Below are 23,845 nucleotides of genomic sequence, written 5' to 3'. Positions count from 1 at the left end.
GATGAGCACTGAGTAATGTGTAGAGTTGTTGAATCACTATACCGTACAAATGAAACTAATACAACACTGTATGTTGACTATAGTGGAAATTTAAAAAAAATGCCTTAATGAATACATGAAAGAATGAAATAATTTATGTCTTTCAGTAAAGCTTAATACTTAACTGCTTAGTGAATTCAGTTAATTTTATCCCTGGGAATATTGCACTTTTGTTGAGATGGTGCAATTGGGAAGTTATTGTTTCCCAGTTATATTTTTCTAACTGGTTATGGCTTATGTAAGAAGGGAAGAACTATTGGGGCACCTGGATGGCCCAGGCGTTAAGCGTCTGCCTTTGGCTCAGGTCATGATCCCAGGGTCCTGGGATTGAGCCCCGCATCGGGCTCCTTGCTTGGTGGGAAGCCTGCTTCTCCCTCTCCACTCGCTTTGCTTGTGTTCCCTCTCTCGCTGTGTCTCTCTGTGTCAAATAAATAAAATCTTTAAAACAAAAAAAAGGGGGAAGACTACTGATTTATATCTATTACTTTTGTGGCCATTTCACTGAATTCCTATTATTTTAGTAGTTTTTCAGTTGGCGTGCTCTAGGTTTTGTAAATGTGCCATTATTTTGCAAAAAAAATTATTTTTGTTTATTCCTTTCTAATATTTGTCTTAATTTGTTGGCTAGAGAACTTCAAAATGTGTCATATAATAGATGTTATGTAATCCTTGTCTTATCCCTGATGTTTACAGTGGGTTTCAGCTAGACATTTTTTATCCTACTATTTAGTATGATAACATATTTAATATTTAAACATTTATGTTTAATCTAGCTTAGGAATGCATTTAGAATTTACTAAAATTCTCTTTGACTTTTATGAGATTAACATAAAGGTTTTTTTTAAACTTACCTTAAGTGTAACTTGTCTCCTCATTTTAAGAAAATTTTTGCCAGTGTCCACAGCAGAAGTTGACAGAACAATGTGCTGTCCTGAAAAGGATGCAGTTTCTCTCATCCCTGAGCATCAACTGAGTGGTGACCCCTAACACTGCTTTCAGGGATGTCATCGGAGAAACCCTAGATGAACTTTGTCCTCCAGATCATTCTCACCTTTATTAACATCACTAATAACATAATTCTAGTGGAAGATCATTTCAAATTTTACAAATCTTTGTATTAGTAGAGGAGCTGATTACAAACATCAGCACTTTAAGTCGTAAAGAAAATCTGTGACAACATCATAAAATGAAAGGAAAAATTGGGTAAAATGACCAAATTGAAAAACAGAAGGAGCCTCTGCATATCCTTGGACCCAGCAAAGCATCTCAGAGTTTATGCTGAGGAGCTAATCAGAGGTGTGCTTGCGGATGACTATCATGGTATAATCTCTAATCACAGAAAACATATAAGTGACTTAAATGTCTAACAAGATGAGGTTAAGAATATCATGATATAGGGGCGCCTTGGTGGCTCATTCATTAAGCATCTGCCTTTGGCTCAGGTCATGATCCCAGGGTCATGGGATCGAGCCCCGCTTCGGGCTCCCTGCTCGGGGCGGAGGGGGGAAGCCTGCTTCTCCCTCTCCCACTCCCTCTACTTGTATTCCCTCTCTCGCTATGTCTCTCTCTATCAAATAAATAAAATTTTCAAACAAAGATTATCATGATATATATTGGCTAGCACATAGTAGGTGCTCGATTTATTTGTTTAATAAATGAGTTGTACACACATTACATCAGAGGATTACATAATCATTAAAAGTCGTGTTATGGAGGGGCGGCTGGGTGGCTCAGTCGGTTAAGCGTCCAACTCTTGATTTTGGCTCAGGTGGTGGTATTGAGCCCCGAGTCGGGCTCTGCACCCAGTGCTGAGTCTGCTGGAGATTCTCTCCCTCTCCCTCTGCACCTTCCCCTCCCTGTGTGTACATGCTCTCTCTTTCTCTAAAATAAATCTTTAAAAAAAATTTTTTAAAGTCATATGGCGTATGCCAATATTTGCTGCATTGCCAGTTTAAAAAGAAAAGCACAGCAGATGTGTATATTCATTCCCAAAAGAACCCCATTTTTATAAGACAAGGATGTGTGATTGTGTGTGTGTGTGTGTGTGTGTGTGTATGTGTGTATGCACGGAACATACAAAAAACAGAAGGGGCTTTAGTGTAGAAAGTGTGCAATGAGAATCTATGCACAGACACCTGAGAAAACACAGTTGAACATGTCTTTCCTCCACTTTCTGGTAGCCAGGGAGAGCCAGCACTTAGGGCAGATGCTATGCAAGAAGCCACTCTCGATGCCTTTTATGCTATTTTTATTTTTGTTTGTTCCCCATCATACTTGCCATCTTCTAATATATAATATAATTTACTTATTTATTTGGGTTTTTTTTTAAGTTTTTTTTTATTTGAGAGACGGAGCATGAGCGGGGGGAGAGGGCAGAGGGAGAGGAAGAAGCAGGCTCCCCATTGAGCAAGGAGCCTGATGGGGGACTTGATCCCAGGACTCTGGGATCATAACCTGAGCCAAAGGCAGACGCTTAACCGACTGAGCCACCCAGGCGTCCCTAATTTACTTATTTGTTATGCCTGTCATTTATTGTCTGTGCTCCCTTGTGAGAATAGAAGCTGTAGAAAAGTCTTTGTTTTGTTCACTGATGGAGCCCAGGCCTTACGAACAGTGCCTGGACATAGCAGGTGCGCATCTGTGTGTGCCATATGCCTGAATGAACTCACAGAGTCGTCATTGAACGCTGGACTGGGGACCCGGTTAGGGGGTCTGATCCGGGTGCTTCATTTGTGGAAGTGCCCAAAGCTTCTCTCACAAAGGTTCCTCTCGCAGTCCCTGAGGGTAGTTTCCTTTGCTAGGAAGGCCCTGTGCCCAGGTACTGAAGGCGGCCCACAGGATGGACATCAGAGCTCCTGAGTGTCTGGGATGTTTGCCACAATTATCCAACGTATTGTCACTTACACAGTCATTTGAATGTGATGCAAAGACATTATATTTTATTTATTTTTTTAAAGTAGGCTCCATGCCCAACGTGGGGCTTGAACTCATGACCCTGAGATCAAGAGTCATGTGCTCTACCATCCGAGCCAGCCAGGCGCCCCCACAAAGACATTTTAAAATAAAAAAAACTTCAACTTTTCCTTTTTACTGAAGCAACGAAAGGAACGTTTTTAAATATACATGCAGCTCAGAAAATAAATCCCACCATCCAGAAAATCACCGTAGCATATAATCTCCTGGTTGTATGAACTCTACATGTTTTTTTAAGCAGGGGGAGGGGGGCACATTAGACATTCCTGTTTTACCTGTTTATGGTTTGCAGTGACACCTTACAGGATCTCATGTCCTTTTTCTTTTTTTTTTTTTAAAGATTTTATTTATTTATTTGGCAGAGAGATACAGAGAGAGAGCAAGTAGGCAGAGAGGCAGGCAGAGGGAGAGGGAGAAGCAGGCTCCCCGCCGAGCAGGGAGCCCAATGCGGGGCTCGATCCCAGGACCCTGGGATCATGACCTGAGCCGAAGGCAGCCGCTTAACCGACTGAGCCACCCAGGCACGCCTCTCATGTCCTTTTTCTTACAGGATTTCATCCTGGAACATTACAGTGAGGACAGCTGCCTGTATGAAGACGAGATAGCTGATTTGATGGATCTGAGACAGGTGCGGTGTTGTGTGTGGTGGGCAGGGGAGGGGAGGGGAGGGAGGGGAGGGTGGCTGCCATGGAGGGTGGTTGGAGGCGATGGGGAGGTGCTTTCAGAACCCTCTGTTCAGCCTGGCCACAGCAGGGAACAGATGCACCCCCTGGCACATCTGAGGCTGGATTCAGGGACTCCTGAGCCTACCCCAGCCCTCTCCACCCCTCCTAGTGCTCAGGGTAGCAGCAGCGGGGGCCCAGGCTCTACAGACATAGCAGGTGTGACATCTGGGCTGGCCGTGAGCTGCATCCTCACCTACTCCCCACCCCCCCCATCTTCCATGGTTCCTTTCCCTCCAGGCTTGCCGGACACCCAGCCGAGATGAGGCCGGGGTTGAACTGCTTATGAGCTACTTCATCCAGCTGGGATTTGTGGAGAACCGGTTCTTCCCGCCCACCCGACAGATGGGGATCTTGTTTACATGGTAGGTGCTCGAGGCCCCCGCTGCTGCCCTCCCCTCTGGCACCCTGGGGCTCCTCTGCAACCCCGCCCCCTCTTTCAAGCGGTCCCATTTCTACAGGAGAGCCTGGAGACACATAGATCAAGGGGTGTTTATGTATGAAGGGGATCCAAGGGGAGAAGGCGCCAACAGACCGTGGCTTCTTGCTTCTCCAAGCAAGTGAGCCGAGGAGAAGAGGCTTTGTGTGTTGTGTGTGTGCTCATTTTATTGTTGGGGAAACACGGGGGCTCCGAGGTAGAACTAACAAGAAGCAAGATTCTTGTTCCAGATGGGACAGGGGGTGGGAGTCGGGTTTTGTCCTAACGACAAAGGCAGCAAACAGAAATAGATCAGCTCTTAAAAACCTAAGCGGGGCATTTGATTCTTCTCCAGAGTTGATATTTTCGAAGGTTAGTGCTGTTTAAATACTTTGGAGATGCGGTACCTCTTCCCTGAGGGTACTTAGCATGGGGGAAAGGGGCATATTCGGAGTGACATTCACCACCGCTGGTGGCTACAGATGCTTGGCTTTGGCCAACATAGGCACTTGACTTTTGCTAAAGATGCCTTAGCTGCCTACTCGGAGCGAAAGGGTAAAGGTGATTTCTCCTTAGTGTTGAATTAGGAAGAATCTCCACGTCTACCTCCTGGTTGATGGGTGAACTTTAAAACAAATCCTGAGTCTTTTAGACTTGAGGAAGAATTACGAGGGGTTCGTAATTGCTATGTTTCCTTTAGGAGAAGACACACACACACACACACACACACACACACACACACACACATATTTTTGGAGTGGGAGAGTGGGGTGGGGGGCAGAGAGAGAAATAGAATCTTAAGTAGGCTCCACGCCTAGCATGGAGCCCGACTTAGGGCTCAATCTCACAACCCCAAGATCATGACCTGAGCTGAAATCACGAGTGAGACATTTAACCGACTGAGCCACCCAGACGCCCCAAGAGAACACATTTTTAATACACCTTAATTTTTAGAACAGTTTTAGGTTCACAGCAAAATTGAGAGATTTCCCATATATCCCCTACCCCCACACATTATCACCCAAAGTCCATAGTTTACATTGGCGTTCACTCTTGGTGGTAGTCATTGATGGGTTTTGACCATGTGTAAGGACCCGTTTCCATGTTACAGGATCACACAGAGTAGTTTCACTGCCCTACAACCCTTTTCTCCACCTCTCTCTCCCTCCTCCTCCCCTCAACCCTGGCATCTACTGATTCTTTTTGTCTCCACTGTTTTGCCTTTTCCAGAATGCCAGATAGTTGGAATCATAAAGTATGTAGCCTTTTTCGGAGTGGCTTCTTTCACTGAGAAATATGCATTTAAGTTTCCTGCATGTCTTCTCACGGCTCTATAACCCATTTCTTTTTATTGCTAAATGATATTCCACTGTATGGTTGTGTTGCAGTTTCTTTGTCCATGCACTTTTGGAAGGACATGTTGGTTGAGAAGCCTTCCTTTTGTGTGAAATTGTGGGTATCTTTATTTAGTGTGATCAGCCCATTGGCTTGCTTGGAAATGAAAGCTTCATTGCATGTGCATCTTTGTATTTTATTCAAGAAGTAAATTTTGTCCGCTTTCACCCCAAAGCGGCCTTCACCAGCCAAATAGTTCATGTTCTCAAAACCTATTTCTTTTAACTAGGTATGACTCGCTCACCGGGGTTCCGGTGAGCCAGCAGAACTTGCTACTGGAGAAGGCCAGCATTCTGTTTAACATCGGAGCCCTCTACACTCAGATTGGGACCCGATGCAATCGGCGGACCCAGGCTGGGCTGGAAGGCGCGGTGGACGCCTTTCAGAGAGCCGCAGGTGTGTCTCCAGGAAGGCTGTCGGGATAGTGTCCTGGCCCCACTGGGGGGCAGGGCACGGGGTTCTGCAGCGGAAGAGGGTCCATGGGCTTTCCCCAGGCCCATGCTTGGGTTCCCAGGCCTGTAAGGGCCAGGCGGGTTTCTAGTGCTGGTGCACCTTCCCACCGAGAGAATTGCTTAACGGCTCAAGCCCTAATGGCCCATGGACACAGCGAACCCCGTGGTTAACAATTAATCTTTTCCGAATGAGTGGCCCCAGGGATGGCAGTGAATGAATTGTTCCTTTGAACACTGTATTGGAGAAGGGGAATACGTTTTTCTCAAAGAGTGCAAATGTAGGCTCTTTCTTTTCTCTTTCACCAGGCCTGGTTCATCACTACATGTTACTATCCTGCGTTTATATTGTGCTCATTGTGGAAAGCTTGCCTGCCTGAGGCTCTCCTCCAAGCCCTCTGTCAAGTGACACTTAGCATCAACCTATAGAGGACTGGAGGTCGCCAGGCTGGGTGTAGTGGGTGGGTCTGGCTCGGGGGTGTCTGAGGGTCCTGCATTGCTCTCCAGCAGGGCCTGTGGCTGGCCGACTTGCCACTGGGAATGGTGGGAGAAGGCAGCCACACGGCACAGACCACAGCATGATCCCCTGAGCGGGCTGCACGCCAGGTTCCCTTCTGTGCTGGTCCTCATCACTCTGCTTTGGGGAGTTACTCCCAGCAGGGGATGTTTGGGGTGTCTCACTTTGCAAGGCCGTGAAGAACCGGAGATTTGTCATTTTGGCTGATTGTGAAATAGCTTATGTTAAAATGACTGATCCCTTGGGGGACGCCCAAGGGGTCTCAGTCGGTTAAGAGTCCTGAGATCGAGCCCCACACTGGGCTCCCTGCTCAGCGGAGGACCTGCTTCTCCCTCTGCCTGCCACTCCCCCTGCTTGTGCTCTCTCTGACAAGTAAATAAATAAAATCTTAAAAAAAAAAAAAAATCCCTTGGGATAAAACAACATGCTAAGATCCCGTGTGGGAGTGGATTTCTTTTACCGTACATCCTTTCCTGGGCTCATTTTCTTTCTGAGGAACCTAAAGCAGTCATGCTTGGTGACCCATCTCTAGGATGACAGCAACATAGACAACATGAAGCTTAAGAACAGAGCGGGAGCAAACCCCAGAAAGGAGCAGATAGCCCGCAGCTTCTGCCATCTGTCCATGGGGCAGTGTAGGCTTTGCAACAAAACCAGAGGAACCAGTCAGATGGGATTCATCTCAGAGATTTTATTTCAGCCTCTGGTTGATTGTCAGTCAGCACTGTGACAGTTAATTTTCTAACATATAAAAAAGTCAGCTAAGGGCCACAGCAGGAAAATTTCCATTGGAGTAGCTGGGTTGGTCTTTCCTGAGGTCCTGGGGAAAAGCCCTGAATTTCATCATGACCCAGGTGTTAAGTGGGAGCGTGTCCCGCGGAGAGCCCTTCCGCCGTCAGCCTGTCTGCTTTCTGCTTTCACCTCCATTAAATGCCAGGTCATGTATGGGATGCCTCACAGTTGGCCCAGGTGAGACAGGAGTAAACAGGGAGCAGGCTGGTTTCCTCGCTTGATACAGATGGAAGTGTTTTAGAAAAGAATCTTGATTTTTTTGTTTTTGTTTTTGTTAAGATGCACAAAAGAAAATGACCGTTTGTAACCTATTCGAGTGTTCAGTTCATTGGCATTAAGTACATTCACGTGGTCGGGCAACTCTCTTATCACCAGAACTTTGTCATCTGCCTGGACTGAAACTCTGGGGGGTGCAGTGGGTTCAGCGTCCGACTTCAGCGTCCGACCTTTGGTTTCGGGTCAGGTCCTGTTCTCAGGGTCGTGGGATCGAGTCCCGTGTCAGGCTCCGTGCTCAGTGTGGAGTCTGCTTGAGATTCTCTGTCCCTCTGCCCCTCCCCCTGCCTATGCACGCTCGTGCTCTCTCTTTCTCTCCCTCTCAAATAAATATAATCTTCAAACTGAAACTCTGTACCCATTAAACACTATTCCTTCCTGCCCCCTGCCCCTGGCAACCACTATGCTACTTTTTTGTCTCCCTGAATTTGACTCTTTCAGATACCTTGTCTCATAGATCAGAATATTTGCCCACATGACTGGCTTATTTCACTTTGCGTAATGTCTGCATCCATGTTGTAGCATGTGTCAGACTCTCCTTCCTTTTTAAGGCTGAAAAATGATTCCGTTGTATGTATACACCACATTGTTTAACCACACGTTGATGGACATTTGGGCTGTTATGACTAATGCTGTCGTGAATGTGGGTGTATGAGTATCGATTTCCATCGGTTTCTGTCTGCTTTCAATTCTTCAGGGTGTATACCTAGGAAGGGAATTGCTGGATCTTACGGTAACTGAGAATCAGATTTTTCACAACGTTCCAGAACACGTTCTTAATTTTTGCGTCTCTCCATCTCTGTGCTTTTGAACAGTATGGTGAAATCGATATGACCCCCCACTAATGTGCAAAAAAATTTCCAATTGTAGGGGTTTTAAATCACCTGAAGGAGACGTTCACTCATACTCCAAGTTACGACATGAGTCCTGCCATGCTCAGCGTGCTGGTCAAAATGATGCTTGCACAAGCCCAAGAAAATGTATTTGAGAAAATCTGCCTTCCTGGGATCCGGAACGAGTTCTTCATGCTGGTGAAGGTGGCTCAGGAGGCTGCCAAGGTGAGCCCTCCCAGGTCCCGTGACTTTTGGGGGGTGGGCGGGATGTGTCGATGTGGGCCCCCTGGAAGCAGCAGCGGCTTCCCACGGCATCTTGCCCGTGACCTGGGCAGCATGCCTGCTCTGGACCGAGTGTGAGCTTGCGTTTTCTTGGCAAGCTTTGGCGTTTCCTATACGGATCACTGATTCCATCTGCAGCTTAGGCCGAAAACCCAGCATCATGACTGTTGCCTACTCTTGCTGTGAACTCTGATGCTGAAAGAACTAGGAAGCCTTGGAGCTGCTCCCAGATTGTGGAGCGGCCGCCAGCAGGGCTGCTCCATAGAAGAAAGGGCTCTTTTTCTGCAGCCTGGGTGCGTGAGCATCCCCGGGCCAGGCTCCCCCTCCCCAGCGTTCCTTCTGTTGCAGGTGGGGGAGGTCTATCGGCAGCTGCACACGGCCATGAGCCAGGCACCGGTGAAGGAGAACATCCCCTACTCCTGGGCCAGCTTGGCCTGCGTGAAAGCCCACCACTACGGAGCCCTGGCCCACTACTTTGTGGCCACCCTTCTCATCGACCACCAGTGTAAGGCTTGTGGGCTTGGAGACTCTGGGGCTTTGGTCAGGGTTGTGCTTCCAGAACATTCTGAGCTGAGTGACAGCTGTCTGTCTGCCCTGGAGATGCTCCCAGGATTTAGGGGTTCTCCGTTCCTGCTATGGAGGATGAGGGGGAGTGTAATTCTGCCTGGGATGGAGCAGACATCTCCAAGGAGATGACTTCCTCCCCTCCCCCCGCCCCGGCATTGAGACCACGGCTTGGACCAGGGCTAGCGCTCGTGAGGCACTCACCTAGGCACCGAATCTAAGGGGATGCCCCCAAACTCAGTATTCAAGATAACCTTTGGATGTGATATTTTAAATGAATCAGAGCTAATGTGAAAAAAATCCACGGTGATCCAAATTTTAAATAAGACTGCAAATCAGTAACAAGGTTGTGCTGACCCACCTCAGAGCCTGAAGCAAAGAGGAATTTTGATGTTCATCATGCATTTTTTTTTTAGCATACATTTTGGTATTTAGACAATTGTATTAAACTATCCTGTATCCTGACTGCTGAGTGTTTGGTGGTGCCCTCTTAAATTTTCAGCCCTAGGTGAGTGTCTTGCTCTCCTCACCCTAGTCTTGGCTCTGATTTGAGGTCAGGTGGGACTCTTGTTGTCATGAGCTCTAATCAAGGTCGCCCCACAGCAGACAGGACAAGTCACATAAACCAGTAGTTGTGGTGGCAACACACATGGGGCAGCAGTTGGACTCCTTTGGTGTAGTCACGGAAGGCTTCTCAGAGGCGGTGACATTTGAGTTGGACCTTGAAGTCTAAGGAGCACTTTTGCAGCTGAACAAGGAGGAAAAGGACAGCTAGAGCAAGAACACTAGCCGAACTCTGGAAGGGAGGCCAGAAGTGTTGCGGTGGCGGGGAGAGGTTTGGTGAGGCTAGAGAGGGGATGCGTGCCAGGGAGGGTGGGTGCAGGCACAGAGGCCACCAGAGGCTTGAGGCTGGGCTATGCTGGGAGGTTCCATGAGGTGGGTGAGTTGGAGGAGGTAGAGTGGGGGCTCAGAGCCAAACCACGAGCCCCTAGGGTTCGCCTGGCCCCAAGTGCACAAAGACTTGTGAGCTGCATGGTGGGGGTGTGTCCAGGGGCTGAAAGGAGACCTGTTATCCCAAGTGTCCTCTCTGAGGGGTCCTAGGCACTGTCTCCAGAGTCTGTGGTCACGTCCACAAGAAGAGATTTACCCTGTGGCTCTCGTTGCAGTGAAGCCGGGAGCTGATGAGGATCATCAGGAGAAGTGCCTGTCCCAGCTTTACGACCATATGCCAGAGGGACTGACGCCCTTAGCCACGCTGAAGAATGGTCACCAGCGCCGACAGCTGGGTATGCCTTGGCTGTCCCGCTCCCTCTGTCTGCAGGCCCCATTCGATGCCCAGCTAGCTGGTCCTGCTCACAGACAGCCCCAGACAGGTCCCCAGGGCAGGGTCCAGAGAGTAGGGCATCCTGGGACATCCTGGCCACTCTGGATCAGAAACTGTGAGGCACAGTCTGCAGCCTCAACAGGCTCCTGAGGCTGTTCTCGCAGGTTCTCTGAGGCCCTGGGCCTCCCAAAGCGGAGCCAGAGCTTTGACGATCTTCCCACCCCCTAGTGGTCCAGGGCATGGCCCTTGGTCATCCAAACGTGGAAGGGCACATTTGTTAATGTTCTTCTGTCACACCTCTAAGAGCTGGTGATGCGTGGTCCTGGTTTGGTCTCTGCCAGGTGTCAGAATCTCTCTTCCCATGTGCGAGCCTGAATTCCTCTACTACCCAAACCTGCTCCTCACCGCCACACGCACTTCCCAGTCTCACTGATGGCAACTCCAGCCTAGAGGTGTGCAGGCCAGGAACCCAGGACTCACCTCCCGCCTTCAGCCTTCTTTCTCACCCCACCCATGATTGGCAGATCCCATTGACTCTACCTAGACAGCGCATCCCAGATCCGACCACCTCTCACCCCCCACCCTGGTCCAAGCCACACGGATGCAGTGCTTACTTACCACATATTGACTCCCTTCAATCTCACACAGCCCTGTGAGATAGGCATAATATGATCCCCATTTCACAGTTAAGGAAACAGAGGCCCAGAGAGGTCACGCAGCTCATAACTGGTCCCCCTGGCTTTCCTCTTTCTTTCTTCATTCCTTTGTTCTCAGTTCACATGGGTCACATCACATCAGTCCTCACACCCTAATGGGCTCCCATACCACCCGGAGTCGAGGCAGAAGGCTGGAGACATGTCTGCCCCCTGCTCCTCTCTGGCCTCATTCCCTGCCTTTCGCTCCAGCCCTCACTCCCTCCGGCCACAGTCCCAAGCTCCTTGTAACCCTGGGACACACAGGCATACTCCTGCCCAGGGCCTTTCCACTTGCTGTTCCATCTTTCAGGAGAGCCCTTCTGTCAGATATCCTTGTAGCTTCCCCCTTGCCTCCTTCAGGGCTCTACTCAAAAGTTACCTTCAGGAAGGCCTTCCTGGATCACCCGTCATGGAAGAACAACTTTCTGTTCCCAGTCTTCTTTTGCTAGACCTGCTACCTGCCCGGCTTTATGTCTCTCCCTAATCTTATCACCCCATGATCCACTGCTGATTTCTTTGCTTGTTAATGATCTGTCTTCAACCACCAGCACATAAACTCCATGACGACAGAGGCTAGTTTTTGTTTGTTCCTTCACCTCTAGTGCCCAGAACACTTGGTAAATATTTGCCGAATGAATGTTGTATAGACTCGAGTGATCATATCGCACATGGATTTAAGAGGGACTTAGGCTGTCCAAGCAGATCGTTCGGAAAAGAGAAGGTCCACCCTTCGGGGCTGGTCCTGGGGCACCTGGGCTCTCCCCGAGGTACTCACATGGCAGTTGGTGGGGGCACCGTGTCATGTGGGGTCGGCTTTCTGGGGGCAGGCAAGTCGCATGTGCGCCGAGCTGTGGTGCATCACGAAGAGTCCGTGAGGGAGGCCAGCCTATGTAAGAAGCTCCGCAACATTGAGGTGCTGCAGGACGTGCTGTCCGCGGCGCACCGGCGCTCCCAGCTCAAGGACGCTCAGCACCGGGAGGACGACGACCTGCTGAACTTGATCGAGGCTCCCGACATTATCTGTGAGTGACCTGGGAGCCTGTGGCGGGTGCAGAGGGCGCCCCCGTTTCTCTGGGGGCACAGCCTTGATCCGCTCCTCTGGGAAGGCTTGGGCAGACCCTGAGTTCTCTCTCTGCTCCCTCAGTGCAGGCGCGTCTTTATGGTCTTTGTCCTCAGTGACCTTGTGGTAGCATGTGACCCCCCCTCTGTCCCTCAACATGCCCCCCTCGGTGTCCCCTGCCGCCTTGTTTCTGTCCCCACCTCCCTCAGCACCCCCTTGGCTGACTGTTCTCGCCCAATCCCACCCACCCCCTCCTGGCATTCTCGGGGGTCTGCTCTCGCTGGTTTGTCTCCTCTGGATGGTTTCCTTAAAGTTTCATAACCTTCCTGGGGTTCTAGCCATCACTTCTAGTCAGGAGACCTCAGAAACTACCTTTGCCTAGATGCTTCCGCTCTGGTCCACCCCCGGATTCCCTATGCCTCTGGGAATGCATTCTGAAGCTGTATCGGCCTTTTACCTCCAGCTCCAAGGTTTTAAAGCCAAATGCTTCCTTCTTCCCTCCCCTATGCTTGCTCATTCCTGTTCTCTCCTTCCTTCAGCACCAACATTTTCCCTCTTTCTTGTTTTAGGACAAACATTTTTTTTTATTATTATTATTATGAAATGAGAAGTAAATTTTCCGCTGAAAGAGTGGAGCCAGGGGGTGCGGGGAAAATTTTTACTTTGGCAGTGAAAATCCTTCAAAACCTAGTTTATCATGTGTGCGTGTGTGTGGTGAGAACACTCAAGATCTATCCTCTTGGTGATTTCAAGTAGGCGATATAGTATTGTTAACTGTGGTCACCATGCTGTGTTAGATCTCTAGAACGTGCTCATCTTGCACAACTGAACCTTTGTACCTTCGACCAACATTGCCTCATTCCCCACCCCCACTGTCACCCCATCATTCTGCTGTCTGCTTCTATGAGCCTGACTGTTTTAGAGTCCACATATCAGTGAGATCATGCACCACCAGCACTTCCTAGGCATTTCCAAGATGTTAATTACCATCCGGGGTTCAGGAAGATGGAGGTGAATGGGACAGTTGTTGCTGCCCTTGGGGAGGGGGCTGTCGGTTCTGCCGCAGGAGGCAGGAGTTGGGGGGCCTGAGAGGTGACTTTATAGTTAAGGAATGACTAGGATCTTTTAAGGAGTTAGGGGAAGGGGTGGCCCAATCAAGGGAACCTCCTTCCACCCCACTTCCTACACGTCTCTCTCCTGTCTCTTGAGGTTTCACCTCAATTTCCAGGGGCCAGTTGTTAGAAACAGAGCCCTGCTCAAGCTGGAACCTTGGGCTTGTCTGTGGTGATGCTGGCGGATATCTACTGAGCATTTGAGGTCTTCCAGGCACAATAGTAAGCACGACAGATAGAATCTCATTCAACTGTCCCTCCAACTCTGTAGGGAGGGACTAGGATTGCCCTCATCTTAGAGATGAGCCAGTGCAGGCTTTAGGGAAATCAAGACTCTTTGCCCCAGGTGACCAGGCTGGTAGGTGGAGGCAGGAATGGCACTCCATGATTCTCCTTCATGGACACTGGCACCTCCTTGGCCCCTTTGTCCACACAGTGTGCTCTGTGGCCAGGAAGTAGAGATACGATTTCCATGGAGGGAGGAGGGGAACGGGGCTCCTGGCGAGGCTGTCCAGGGCTGATGGTGCCCCTCTGGGAATGGATGGGCACCCTGTTTGAGCCCAACACTGTGTCCGGCAGTTTGTAGAAGCCACAGGGCCATCCTGCAAGTAGAGGGCTGTGTTCTACCTTGGCAGGATCAGGCTTCTTCCTCAGATTTTCTTTTTATACTGTTCTTCCTGTATACTTAGCCTCTTCTGGGATCCTATGTTAGGAGCTGACTAGCCTCGTGGTAAGGGTTGGCTTGAGCCTCCCACGAATAGGATGGTGGAGATTTAAGCTCTCAGTGGACACAACTTGGCAAACTGACACCCCACTAAAATCCTCATCTCACACGTGAATGATGAAAAGAGGAAGCTCCTCTCCCGCAGGACTTTGTGCTGAGAGACACAGTACTTCCTCCTGTAATAGCCACACTTGAAATGTAGATGACTTCTTAGTCGGGTTTCATGAGTGCCAAAGGAAGTCTGCTAGAATATATGTATGCTTCTTGAAGGCAGGGGATGTGTCTGATTGTCACTACTCTGTCCCAGCCCCAGAGCAAGGTATGGCTCATGGTAGGTACTCAGATGGAAGGTACAGGTGACACTGGGCCAGGGGGTTGACCAGCAGTCCATCTTCTGTACTACTTGTGTAGACCAAGAGGAAGGCCAAGAGACCAGGAGAAAGGTCTGCTTCTCTTCCCTTCGGAAAGAAGACAGACCTAAGTTTTCAAGGATCACTTTCAGTTACAGAAACATTTACGCTTTTCCTTTTAATATTCTTTTCCAGCTAAAACTGAGCAAGAGGTTGAAATTATATTGCCACAGTTCTCCAAGGTGACAGTGACAGACTTCTTCCAGAAGCTGGTATGTTGAATGCTTATTTCATAGTGACTCAAGGGGACAGCTCATATAAGTTGCAAGTATGTAAAAGGCTATTTTTAGATCATTTTAGATTTTTTTTTTAAGTAGGCTCCATGCCCATTGTGGAGCCCAACACATGACTTTGAGATCAAGACCTGAGCCGAGAGATGAAGAGTCAGACGCTTAACTGACTGAGTCACCCGGCACCCCAATAATATTATTAGACTTTTTAAATTAGAGACTTTATATTAAGATGGTTTTTAAGAAAGATTTTATTTATTTATTTATTTATTTATTTATTTATTTATTTATTTATTTAGATTTTATTTATTTATTTGAGAGAGTGAGAGAGCACAAGCAGAGGGAGCCACAGAGGGAAAGGGAGAAGCAGGCTTCCTGCTGAGCAGGGAGCCCGATGCAGGACTCCATCCCAGGATAGCGGGATCATGACCTGAGCTGAAGGCAGACGCTTAACCGACTGAGCCACCCAGGTGCCCCAAGATTTTATTTATTTGAGAGAGAGAGAGTGCGTGCATGGGAGCAGGGGAAGGAGCAGAGGGAGAGGGAGAAGCAGACTCGTGCCGAGTGCACAGCCTGATGCAGGGCTCGAGCCCAGGACCCTGAGATCATGACCTGAGCCCAAATTAAGAGTTGAATGCTCAACCAACTGAGCCACTCAGGCACCCCTAAGATGATTTTTTAAAGAATATTTTCTTGGGGCACCTGGGTGGCTCCAGTCGGTTAAGCGTCTGCCTTCAGCTCAGGTTATGATCCCACGGTCCTGGGATCGAGCCCCGTGTCAGGCTCCCTGCTCAGTGGGGAATCTGCTTCTCCCTCTCCCACTCCCTCTGCTTGTGCTCTCTCTCTCTTTCTGTCAAATAAATAAAAATCTAAAAAAAAAAAAAAAAACATTTTCTTTAAAATATATTGGCTATTTTAGAGAAAATGGCAGTTCTTGTATGACTGCTGTAGCACATATTGTCCCTGGTGGTGTCATTGGTCTCTGAACAAGGCCGAGTGAGATCTGCAAGGATGACAAGGTGACATTTCCTGTAGCTTTCAAGTGCCTGATTCAGCCTTCAGATCCTACACGTAATGATGCTCTGTTCCAAAGGGCCCCCTGTCGGTGTTTTCGGCTAACAAGAGATGGACGCCTCCTCGAAGCATTCACTTCACTGCAGAAGAAGGAGACTTGGGGTTCACCTTGAGAGGAAACTCCCCCGTTCAAGTTCACTTCCTGGATCCTCAGTGCTCTGCTGCGGTAAGCGTGTGCTTCTCTAGATCAGGAGCAAAACTCACCAGTGCCTTGTAAGCAGTCAGACCCGTCACATACAAAGAAAGCTACCCAAACAAATCTGCCTGGGTGTAGGAATGAATTTAGGATTCCTTTGTGTAAAAGGTCTGACTGAAAGGCCTCTTGCGGGTGCTACCTGCCCAAAGAGCAAAGGATTCACGCGTGCTGTTGATTTTGTTCATGTACTTGGGAACTGATCCAGGGAATGGAATGAACAGAACACTGACCTTCCTGTAAATCCTACGTTTGTAGCTGGCAGGGGCCAAGGAAGGGGATTATATTGTTTCCATTCAAGACGTGGATTGCAAGTGGCTGACAGTGAGCGAGGTCATGAGGCTGCTGAAGGCCTGTGGCAGGGATGGCGTGGAGATGAAGATCGTGAGCCTGCTGGACTTCACCTCATCCATGGTGAGTGCTGACAGGCCGGCAGAAAACAGAGGTGTAGAGTGAGGGCGGCGTGAGCCCAGCCCCAGGGGTGTGCCAGGCCCTGCACCTCATGCCTGCATTGGTGACCTGACGACTGGACTCCTGAGCTCATCCTTGCTGGGATGTGCTCACCTGGGGCCAGCGATCATTCGAAAACTGTAAAAAAAATGCTGTAGATGAAAGAACCACTTGATATATTTTTGATTGTTTTTTAAAGATTTTATTTATTTTTAAAGACTTTATTTATTTGAGAGAGTGAGAGAGAAAGAAAGAGCAAGCACGAGCAGGGGGAGTGGGAGAAGGAGAAGCAGGCTCCCTGCTGAGCAGGGAGCCTGATGCGGAACTTGATCCCAGGACTCTGGGATCATGACCTGAGCTGAAGGCAGATGCTTAACTGACTGAGCCACCCGGGCATCCCTAAAGATTTATTTTAGAGAGAGAGAGAGTGCAAGAGAGTGAGCGAGTGGCAAAGAGAGAGGGACCAGTAGCAGGAGAGGGAGAGAATCCCAAGCAGACTCCCTGCCGAGCGTGGAGCTGGACACGGGGCTTGATCTCACAACCCTGAGATCACGACCTGAGCCGAAACCAAGAGTCAGATGCTCAACCAACTGAGCCACCCAGGCACTGCCTGATTAAGTTCTTTTTTGATTACAAAAGTAATATGTACTCATGGTAAAAAAAAAAAAAATACTGAAATGGTACAGAATGGTACCTTAGACACTTTCCTCCATTACAGTACTCATGTATTCATTCAACAGATAGTGACTGAGCATCCTGTGTGTGTCAGGCCCTCCCTCGGTGGTGGAGCTATGGTTCAACTAGTCGGATGTGGTCCCTGCCCCCATAGAGTGGGCAGTAAATACGCAAATACATGGTTGTGATTCTGATAAGTGCAGTACAGAAAATACGACGTGTAACGTGACAGAACGTCCGGAGGTGGGGGGCGTCTGGGTGGCTCAGTCATTAAGTGTCTGCCTCTCTCTGTCAAATACATAAATAAAATCTTAAAAAAAAAACAAAAAAGCAAAGAACGTCTGGAGGCAGGAGAGGCTCCTCTAGAGAGGGCTTGTACTGAGACACAAGTGACAGGGACGAACCCGCCATTTGAGGAGGCGCAAGAGGAGCCTTCTGGCCAGGGGGACCAATAGGTGCAGAGAGTCCCTGTAGCAGGAAGAAGATTCTCCTGCGGGAGGATCTGAAAGAAAGCCTTCCAGCTGGAACCTGGTGACAGGGAGGGAGTGACAGGAAGTGAGGTGGGAGGGAGGCAGGGCCTCGTAGGCAGTGGTGGGAGTTTGGAAGCCATTGAGCCTCTCGAGAAGGGGAATGATGTTTATTTCAGAAGGACGTCTTACGTCTTGTTGCCTGGAGGCTGGCTGGGCGGCAGTAGCAGGAGCTGGCTAGAGCAGGTGTCCGGGCCAGCGAGCTTAGCAGCTGACGTTAGGGCGGGTGACGGCGGAGGGAGAGAGAGGTGCATGCGCCCGAGATAGTTTTGGAGGTAGAGCTGACAGAGGTTTGTAGATGATTTGTGTAAAAAACATCCTGGAGAGAAAAATGACTCCTCGGGTTTGGGCTTGAACGAAGGCACCATTTTTTGTAATGACGGGGAAGAGGGCAAGGGAGGGAGAGGAGAGAGGAAACAGAGTTGTACCGTGAATGTTTCACATGATGTTAGACGCCCAAGTGTAATGTGAAGTAGGCAGCCGGATGTCCACATCTTCAGTTCAAGGGAGAAGTCAGAGCTAGAAATAAACATCAGAGAATCACCAACACAGAGATATTTAAAACTGTGAAGAGAGTAAATGGAATTACCCACGAGGGGCTGAGGGTCAAGGACTCAACCTGGAGACACCGCAAGCAACTGGAGGTCAGTTAGAAGAGAAGTAGGCACAAAGGAAGTTGCGGAGCGGCATTTAGAGAGAGAGGATAAAAGAAGCTTCTGGAATCGAGAGAAGAAAATCCTGCCAAGAGAAAACAGTTGGTTGTGTAAAGTACAGTTAAGAGGTGGAGTTGTGTTTATTATATTTGACAGCAGGACAGAAGGACACTTTTCATGGAGAGATGGAAACAACTCTGATTAGAGAGGGCTAGAGAGTGAATGGATCGTGTGAGTCCTTTGATAAGAAATGTTCAGAACAGGCTAATCCATAGAAGCACAATGTAGAGTAGAGGTTGCCAGGGCCTTGGGGGGTCAGGGAATTGGGGGCTAACTGCTGATGGGTTTAGGGTTTCCTTTTGGAGGGGAAAGAATTGTTCTGAAATTAGGTGGTGGTGGTGCTTGCACAACTCCGAATAGACTCAAAACTCTGGAGTGGTATTAACATGGTGAATTTTAAGGTATGTGAATTATATCTCCATTTAAAAATTAAAGATGATGAAGTCGGACTCACAGAGCATCTTGGGGGAAGGGATCATTGAGAAATGGAATTTTTAGGGGCAGAATCTATAGAATTGCTGGGCAAGGGATCAGGGTCCCAACCAAAAACAAAAGAAGTTTGTCCAAAAGCAGGATAAGTAAAAGAGCTGGGCTCAGGACCAGCGGGCTGAAGCGTGGTGGGGGGTGGGGTGTGTGTGTGTGTGTGTGTGTGTGTGTGTGTGTGTGTGTGTGTGTGTGTTGCCCAGCACAAGGTGTGGCTTTGCAAGGTTGTGCAAGGAGAAAGGCTTATCTTTCCGTTCTGCAGTAACTTGGAGCCAGACCCGTGAAGGAGCTGAGGTAGGGGTAGAAAGCAAGACTTTCTAGACGCAGATTGCGTGAAAAGGAATCCTGGCTTTATCGCCTGTGGTGACCATGGGCGTCGGGGATTGGTTCTGAGCTGCAGGAAGATGGCGAGGTGGTACCTAGCATGGGATACGTGTCTTTCACAAGAGGTGTAATAATAACCACGATAGGGTTATTCTTGTCGCCCAGTGAGGGCTGAGACAGTGGCAACCGAGCACTGTTTTTAACTGCTGGGCCTTTGCTCCAAACAAAACCAGATAATGAGAATAAAGCCCAGGGACCTAGCTGAACAGATGATCTGCTACCACAGTCTTTGGATTGTGGGGGGGACCCCAGCACTCCTCCATGGGGCACGTTTGGAATATCGCTGATGTAGTGGAGAGACCCCAGGCCTGGAATTGGGCCCTGCCTGCTGGAAACCAGCTGTGTCGCCTTCAGCAAGTTAATACCCTCCCTAGGATTGTGTCCTCATTTGTACAAAGTGGAATGAGTATCCGGCTCTCAAACCGGGCTCCCTATTGCTGTGAGTCAGAGGGGTGCCTGGATTATTTGGAGAATGGGTAGTGGGGAACATGGTGCTTGAGGACAAGAATAAAGGGAGTGGCAGGAAGGGAGCAGACATGGCGTGAGCTGGGAGGACATAGGGAAAAGGGAAGCTTTTCAAGGGTGGTGGTGGTAGTCGTGTGGGTATGTGTGGGTATCGATAACACAGTAAAGGTCAGGGAGGCAGGCGTGCAGGATGGAGGACATACCAGGAGGAGGGAGTGAGGTCCAGGCACACAGAAGGACTTGTCTTTAGGGACAGATGCTATTAAGTATAGCACAGTACTATCAGGAGGACATGTGTGGGGCTTCAAGGAGACATCTAGGAGAGAAGGAATGAATTTACTAGGGTAACGTTAGGAGTGCCAGGTAATGAGGTGCCCAGTAGAGGTTTGAGGTCAGCGTTAGCGTTTTAAGGGAAACCAGTCAGCTTGGTAAATATCCCCCAGTAACGTGCAGCCCTTTGGGCACAGGCCTGGGAGGAGGCAGAGGGTGGAGTTTAACTAGACTTGGCATTCACTGGTTGAAGTATGGGAGAGGATCGAGGGTATTTATAAGAGAATGGTCATAAAGATTTATAATGGACTTTAAGCAGGTTAAGGTTGAAAAGTGTTTGCAGGCATGAAATCTACATCCAGGACAATTTATCATTGTTTTTAATGGGAGTGCGCATGCATGTCTTGTAGAGTATGGTGGGAGTAAATGGCAGTTTTATAGAAAAGGGATATCTTCATCCAAAGGAGCCAGACTCGAGAGGGACAGTTTAGAGTGAATACCCCTTCTTTATTGTCCCAACTCTCAAATTCCTTGATTTCTATTATGACTATCGTCCCCCACCACTTTAGATATATAGTACGTATATGTAAAGGCCCGGTTTTGGTGCCTGGAACATAGTAGATTGGTTCAGTAAACATTTGGTGAACAAAGCAACTCCAGTGTTAGGCAAACCTTGGAAGCAGGGGGTAACCCACATGGAAGATTCCAGAAAACAAGTATCTGCAGGTTTCCTATTTGAACCCTACACAATCCTTTAAAAGTTAATAGTAGTGCTCACTGGGCAAAGAGTTTCAGCTGGGGAAAATGAGAAAGTTCTGGAGGTGGACGGTGGTGATGGCTGTACAACAGTTGAATGTACTTAATGCCACTGAACTGTACCCTTGACAGTGGTTAAAAGGGCCAATTTTAGGTCATGTATATTTCCTCAGTTTAAAAAGATAGGGGGAAAAAGTTACTAGTATCCTCACCACGGATTCCGTATTGTCTGTAAAGAGAATGAAGTTGATCTGTACCTACTGGCATGGACTGAAATCCAAGGTACGTTCATTAAGTGAAGAAAGCAAGAGGCAGACCAGTGTGGAGCATCTTCCTTTTCGGGAAAGACAAACAGTGACGTATACCTATGCACACGTCAATACCTGGATAGGAACAGCATCTCTGAAAGCGTAACAGAGGGCACCTGGGTGGCTCAGTCACGGTCCCATCACAATACCAGGGTCCTGGGATCAAGTCCTGCATCAGGGTCTGTGCTCAGCGGGGAGTCTGCTGGTCCCTCTCCCCATGCTCATGCTCTCTCTCGCTCTCAAATAATTTTTTTTTTAAAGTAAAAAAATAAAAGCGGAATAGAAATCATGTTTACTTCAAGGGAAAGGCTTGGAAGTCAAGGGACTTCCTACTCTTCAGGGCGAGGGACGCCCTACTCTTCAGTATATGTATTTTCATATTATTGAGCATGAGTATTATTTTTACAAATAGAATAAGAACCTTAAAAAGCGAGTCCTACTACTAGCCTAAATTACTACTACTGAGTCTATTCCTTAAAAATTGTCCTTGTTTTTAAGAACTGAATTCTAGGTAAGCGTTAATTCACTTGAGTTCCAGAATTATATCAACTTACTTTTGAAAAGGATGCTGTAAGTGCAAAATGTGAGCCCAGACTTTGCAATCACTTATCAGCTATCTTGAGGACTTCTAACACCGTTTTTCGTCTTTCCCATGTGCAGCATAATAAGTGTGCAACATACTCTGTGGGAATGCAGAAAACCTACTCCATGATCTGTTTAGCCATAGATGATGATGATAAAACTGATAAAGCCAAGAAAATCTCGAAGAAGCTTTCTTTTTTGAGTTGGGGCACCAACAAGAACAGACAGAAGTCGGCCAGCACCTTGTGCCTCCCGTCAGTTGGGGTTGCAAGGCCTCAAGTCAAGAAGAAGCTTCCCTCTCCCTTCAGCCTTCTCAACTCCGACAGTTCTTTGTACTAATGTGAGGAAACAAAAAACGTCCAGGCTCCACATGTCTCCGGTGCTGACCAGGCCTTCCTATTTGTGCCACAATGGAAAATTTCTAAATATTCACAAATCCCATTTTGTCACTGGGTAAACTCACAATTGGTAGGACTTCATGAGTGAAAGTAACAAGAAACCTCAAGAAATTTGGGGAGTGTCACCATATTGCTGCAAGTTATTTATTATATAAAGTGTTGTAAATAGAACGGTGTTGAAAATACGGCTATTTTTAACGGCTGCAGTGACGATTTGTAGTTACTATGAATTAAATAGGGTTACCTCTCTTGGTCCTACTTGTAATCATTTCTAGCCTTGGGTAATAGATCATTCCTTAACTCGGAATTCAGATGACCCCAAATTAAGGCAGGTCAAGGAACTATACCGATTTAGTTATATTACTAAGTTAGTATTATTAAGGAATGTTCCAAAGAACTGCTTCCTAAGGGTAATTCATGAATCTAAAATGGTAAGATTTTACAATTATTTCTACATAATATGAATGCTATTTCCAGATAAAAGTCTAGTGACAAAGCTGTCATAACTAATAAGATAAAAACAAAACAAAAAACCCACACAATTTAGGAGCAGTGTTGCTTCTAGTCTGATGTCATTTACAAGTTGCTAACACAGTGGCAGTGTTAGATGGGGATGCTATCTACAAGGTAGACAATATGCTGTTTGATACTCAAAACATTTTTGTTTAAAGTAGAAAATATACAGTTATGTATTTTAAGAGTCTTTAAGATGGGTTAGAAACATTTTATAAGGTAAAGATGTAAATGATTCTAGTTTAAAGCTCTATTTGACTTTTTAAAATGACATTCTTACCTGTCAATTTCTCTTGCCATAAGGTGGATGATGCTGTGATTCTTGTAAGATTCACAGTTGACATAGTACAAGTTATATAGTTAAAAAAAATAGCATTGTAATCTATCTTTGAGAATTAACAAGAACGTAAATATTTTCTAGTGTGCAATATCAAAAGGGAAGCAACCACATTTGGGAAAGTGTATCCACTGCTGTTAGGGACATTTTTGTATAAATATTTAAATAAACATATTCATTTGCCTGAGTTAATGGTTTGTTTGTTTGTTTTACTTTTTTTCTGCTTATTTCACTCCTCTTTCAAATTGTTTCTACCCTAAAGCACAAAATGTTCTTATGGTTTGGTCTTTTATAATGACTACCATTTCACAAAACAGGACTTACAGAGGTTTCAAATTATCTTTGTATCTTTGAAAACATATGGCATCTTCAAGAGCATTTATTTTTTTTTAATTTAAATTCAGTTAATTAACATATAATGTATTATTAGTTTCAGAGGTACAGGTCAGTGACTCATCAGTCTTATAGGATACCCAGTGCTCATTACATCATGTGCCCTCCTTAATGTCTGTCACCTAGTTACCCCATCCCCCTACCCCCCCGCCCCCTCCTTTCCAGCAACCCTGTTTGTTTCCTATGATTAAGACAAATTCTTATGGTTTGTCTCCCTCTCTGATTTTATTTTTTCCTCTCTTCCCCATGATCCTGTTTTGTTTCTTAAATTCCACGAGTGAAGTAAATGGTATTTGTTTTTGTCTGACTTATTTCGCGTAGCATAATACCCTCTAGTTCCATCCATATTATTACAAATGGCAAGATTTCATTTTTTTTTTGATGGCTGAGTAGTATTCCATTGTGTATATATATACCACATCTTTATCCATTCATCTGTCGATGGACCTCTTTCCATAGTTTGACTATTATGGATATTGCTGCTATAAACACTGGGGTTCAGGTGCCCCTTT

General features: G+C 47.3%; 1 protein-coding gene across 1 annotated transcript in view; it reads left to right on the top strand.

Moving 5' to 3' along the window:
* RHPN2 (rhophilin Rho GTPase binding protein 2) overlaps positions 1 to 23,127 on the top strand; it is a 58,664-nt gene extending 35,537 nt beyond the window's left edge. Inside the window, exons 5-15 of the mRNA XM_027619729.2 lie at positions 3,563 to 3,640; positions 3,975 to 4,099; positions 5,777 to 5,943; positions 8,449 to 8,636; positions 9,042 to 9,198; positions 10,424 to 10,543; positions 12,104 to 12,298; positions 14,718 to 14,794; positions 15,906 to 16,052; positions 16,338 to 16,493; positions 21,771 to 23,127. Coding sequence (XP_027475530.1) covers positions 3,563 to 3,640; positions 3,975 to 4,099; positions 5,777 to 5,943; positions 8,449 to 8,636; positions 9,042 to 9,198; positions 10,424 to 10,543; positions 12,104 to 12,298; positions 14,718 to 14,794; positions 15,906 to 16,052; positions 16,338 to 16,493; positions 21,771 to 22,031 — 1,671 coding nt within the window. The 3' untranslated portion in view covers positions 22,032 to 23,127. The remainder of the gene's footprint in view (positions 1 to 3,562; positions 3,641 to 3,974; positions 4,100 to 5,776; positions 5,944 to 8,448; positions 8,637 to 9,041; positions 9,199 to 10,423; positions 10,544 to 12,103; positions 12,299 to 14,717; positions 14,795 to 15,905; positions 16,053 to 16,337; positions 16,494 to 21,770) is intronic.
* Positions 23,128 to 23,845: the final 718 nt, after the last annotated feature.

The sequence above is a fragment of the Zalophus californianus genome, chromosome 17 (genome assembly GCF_009762305.2).
Source record: "Zalophus californianus isolate mZalCal1 chromosome 17, mZalCal1.pri.v2, whole genome shotgun sequence".
NCBI lineage: Eukaryota > Metazoa > Chordata > Mammalia > Carnivora > Otariidae > Zalophus > Zalophus californianus.
Note: the sequence above shows the minus strand (reverse complement) of the source record. Positions and strands in the feature narration are given on the sequence as shown.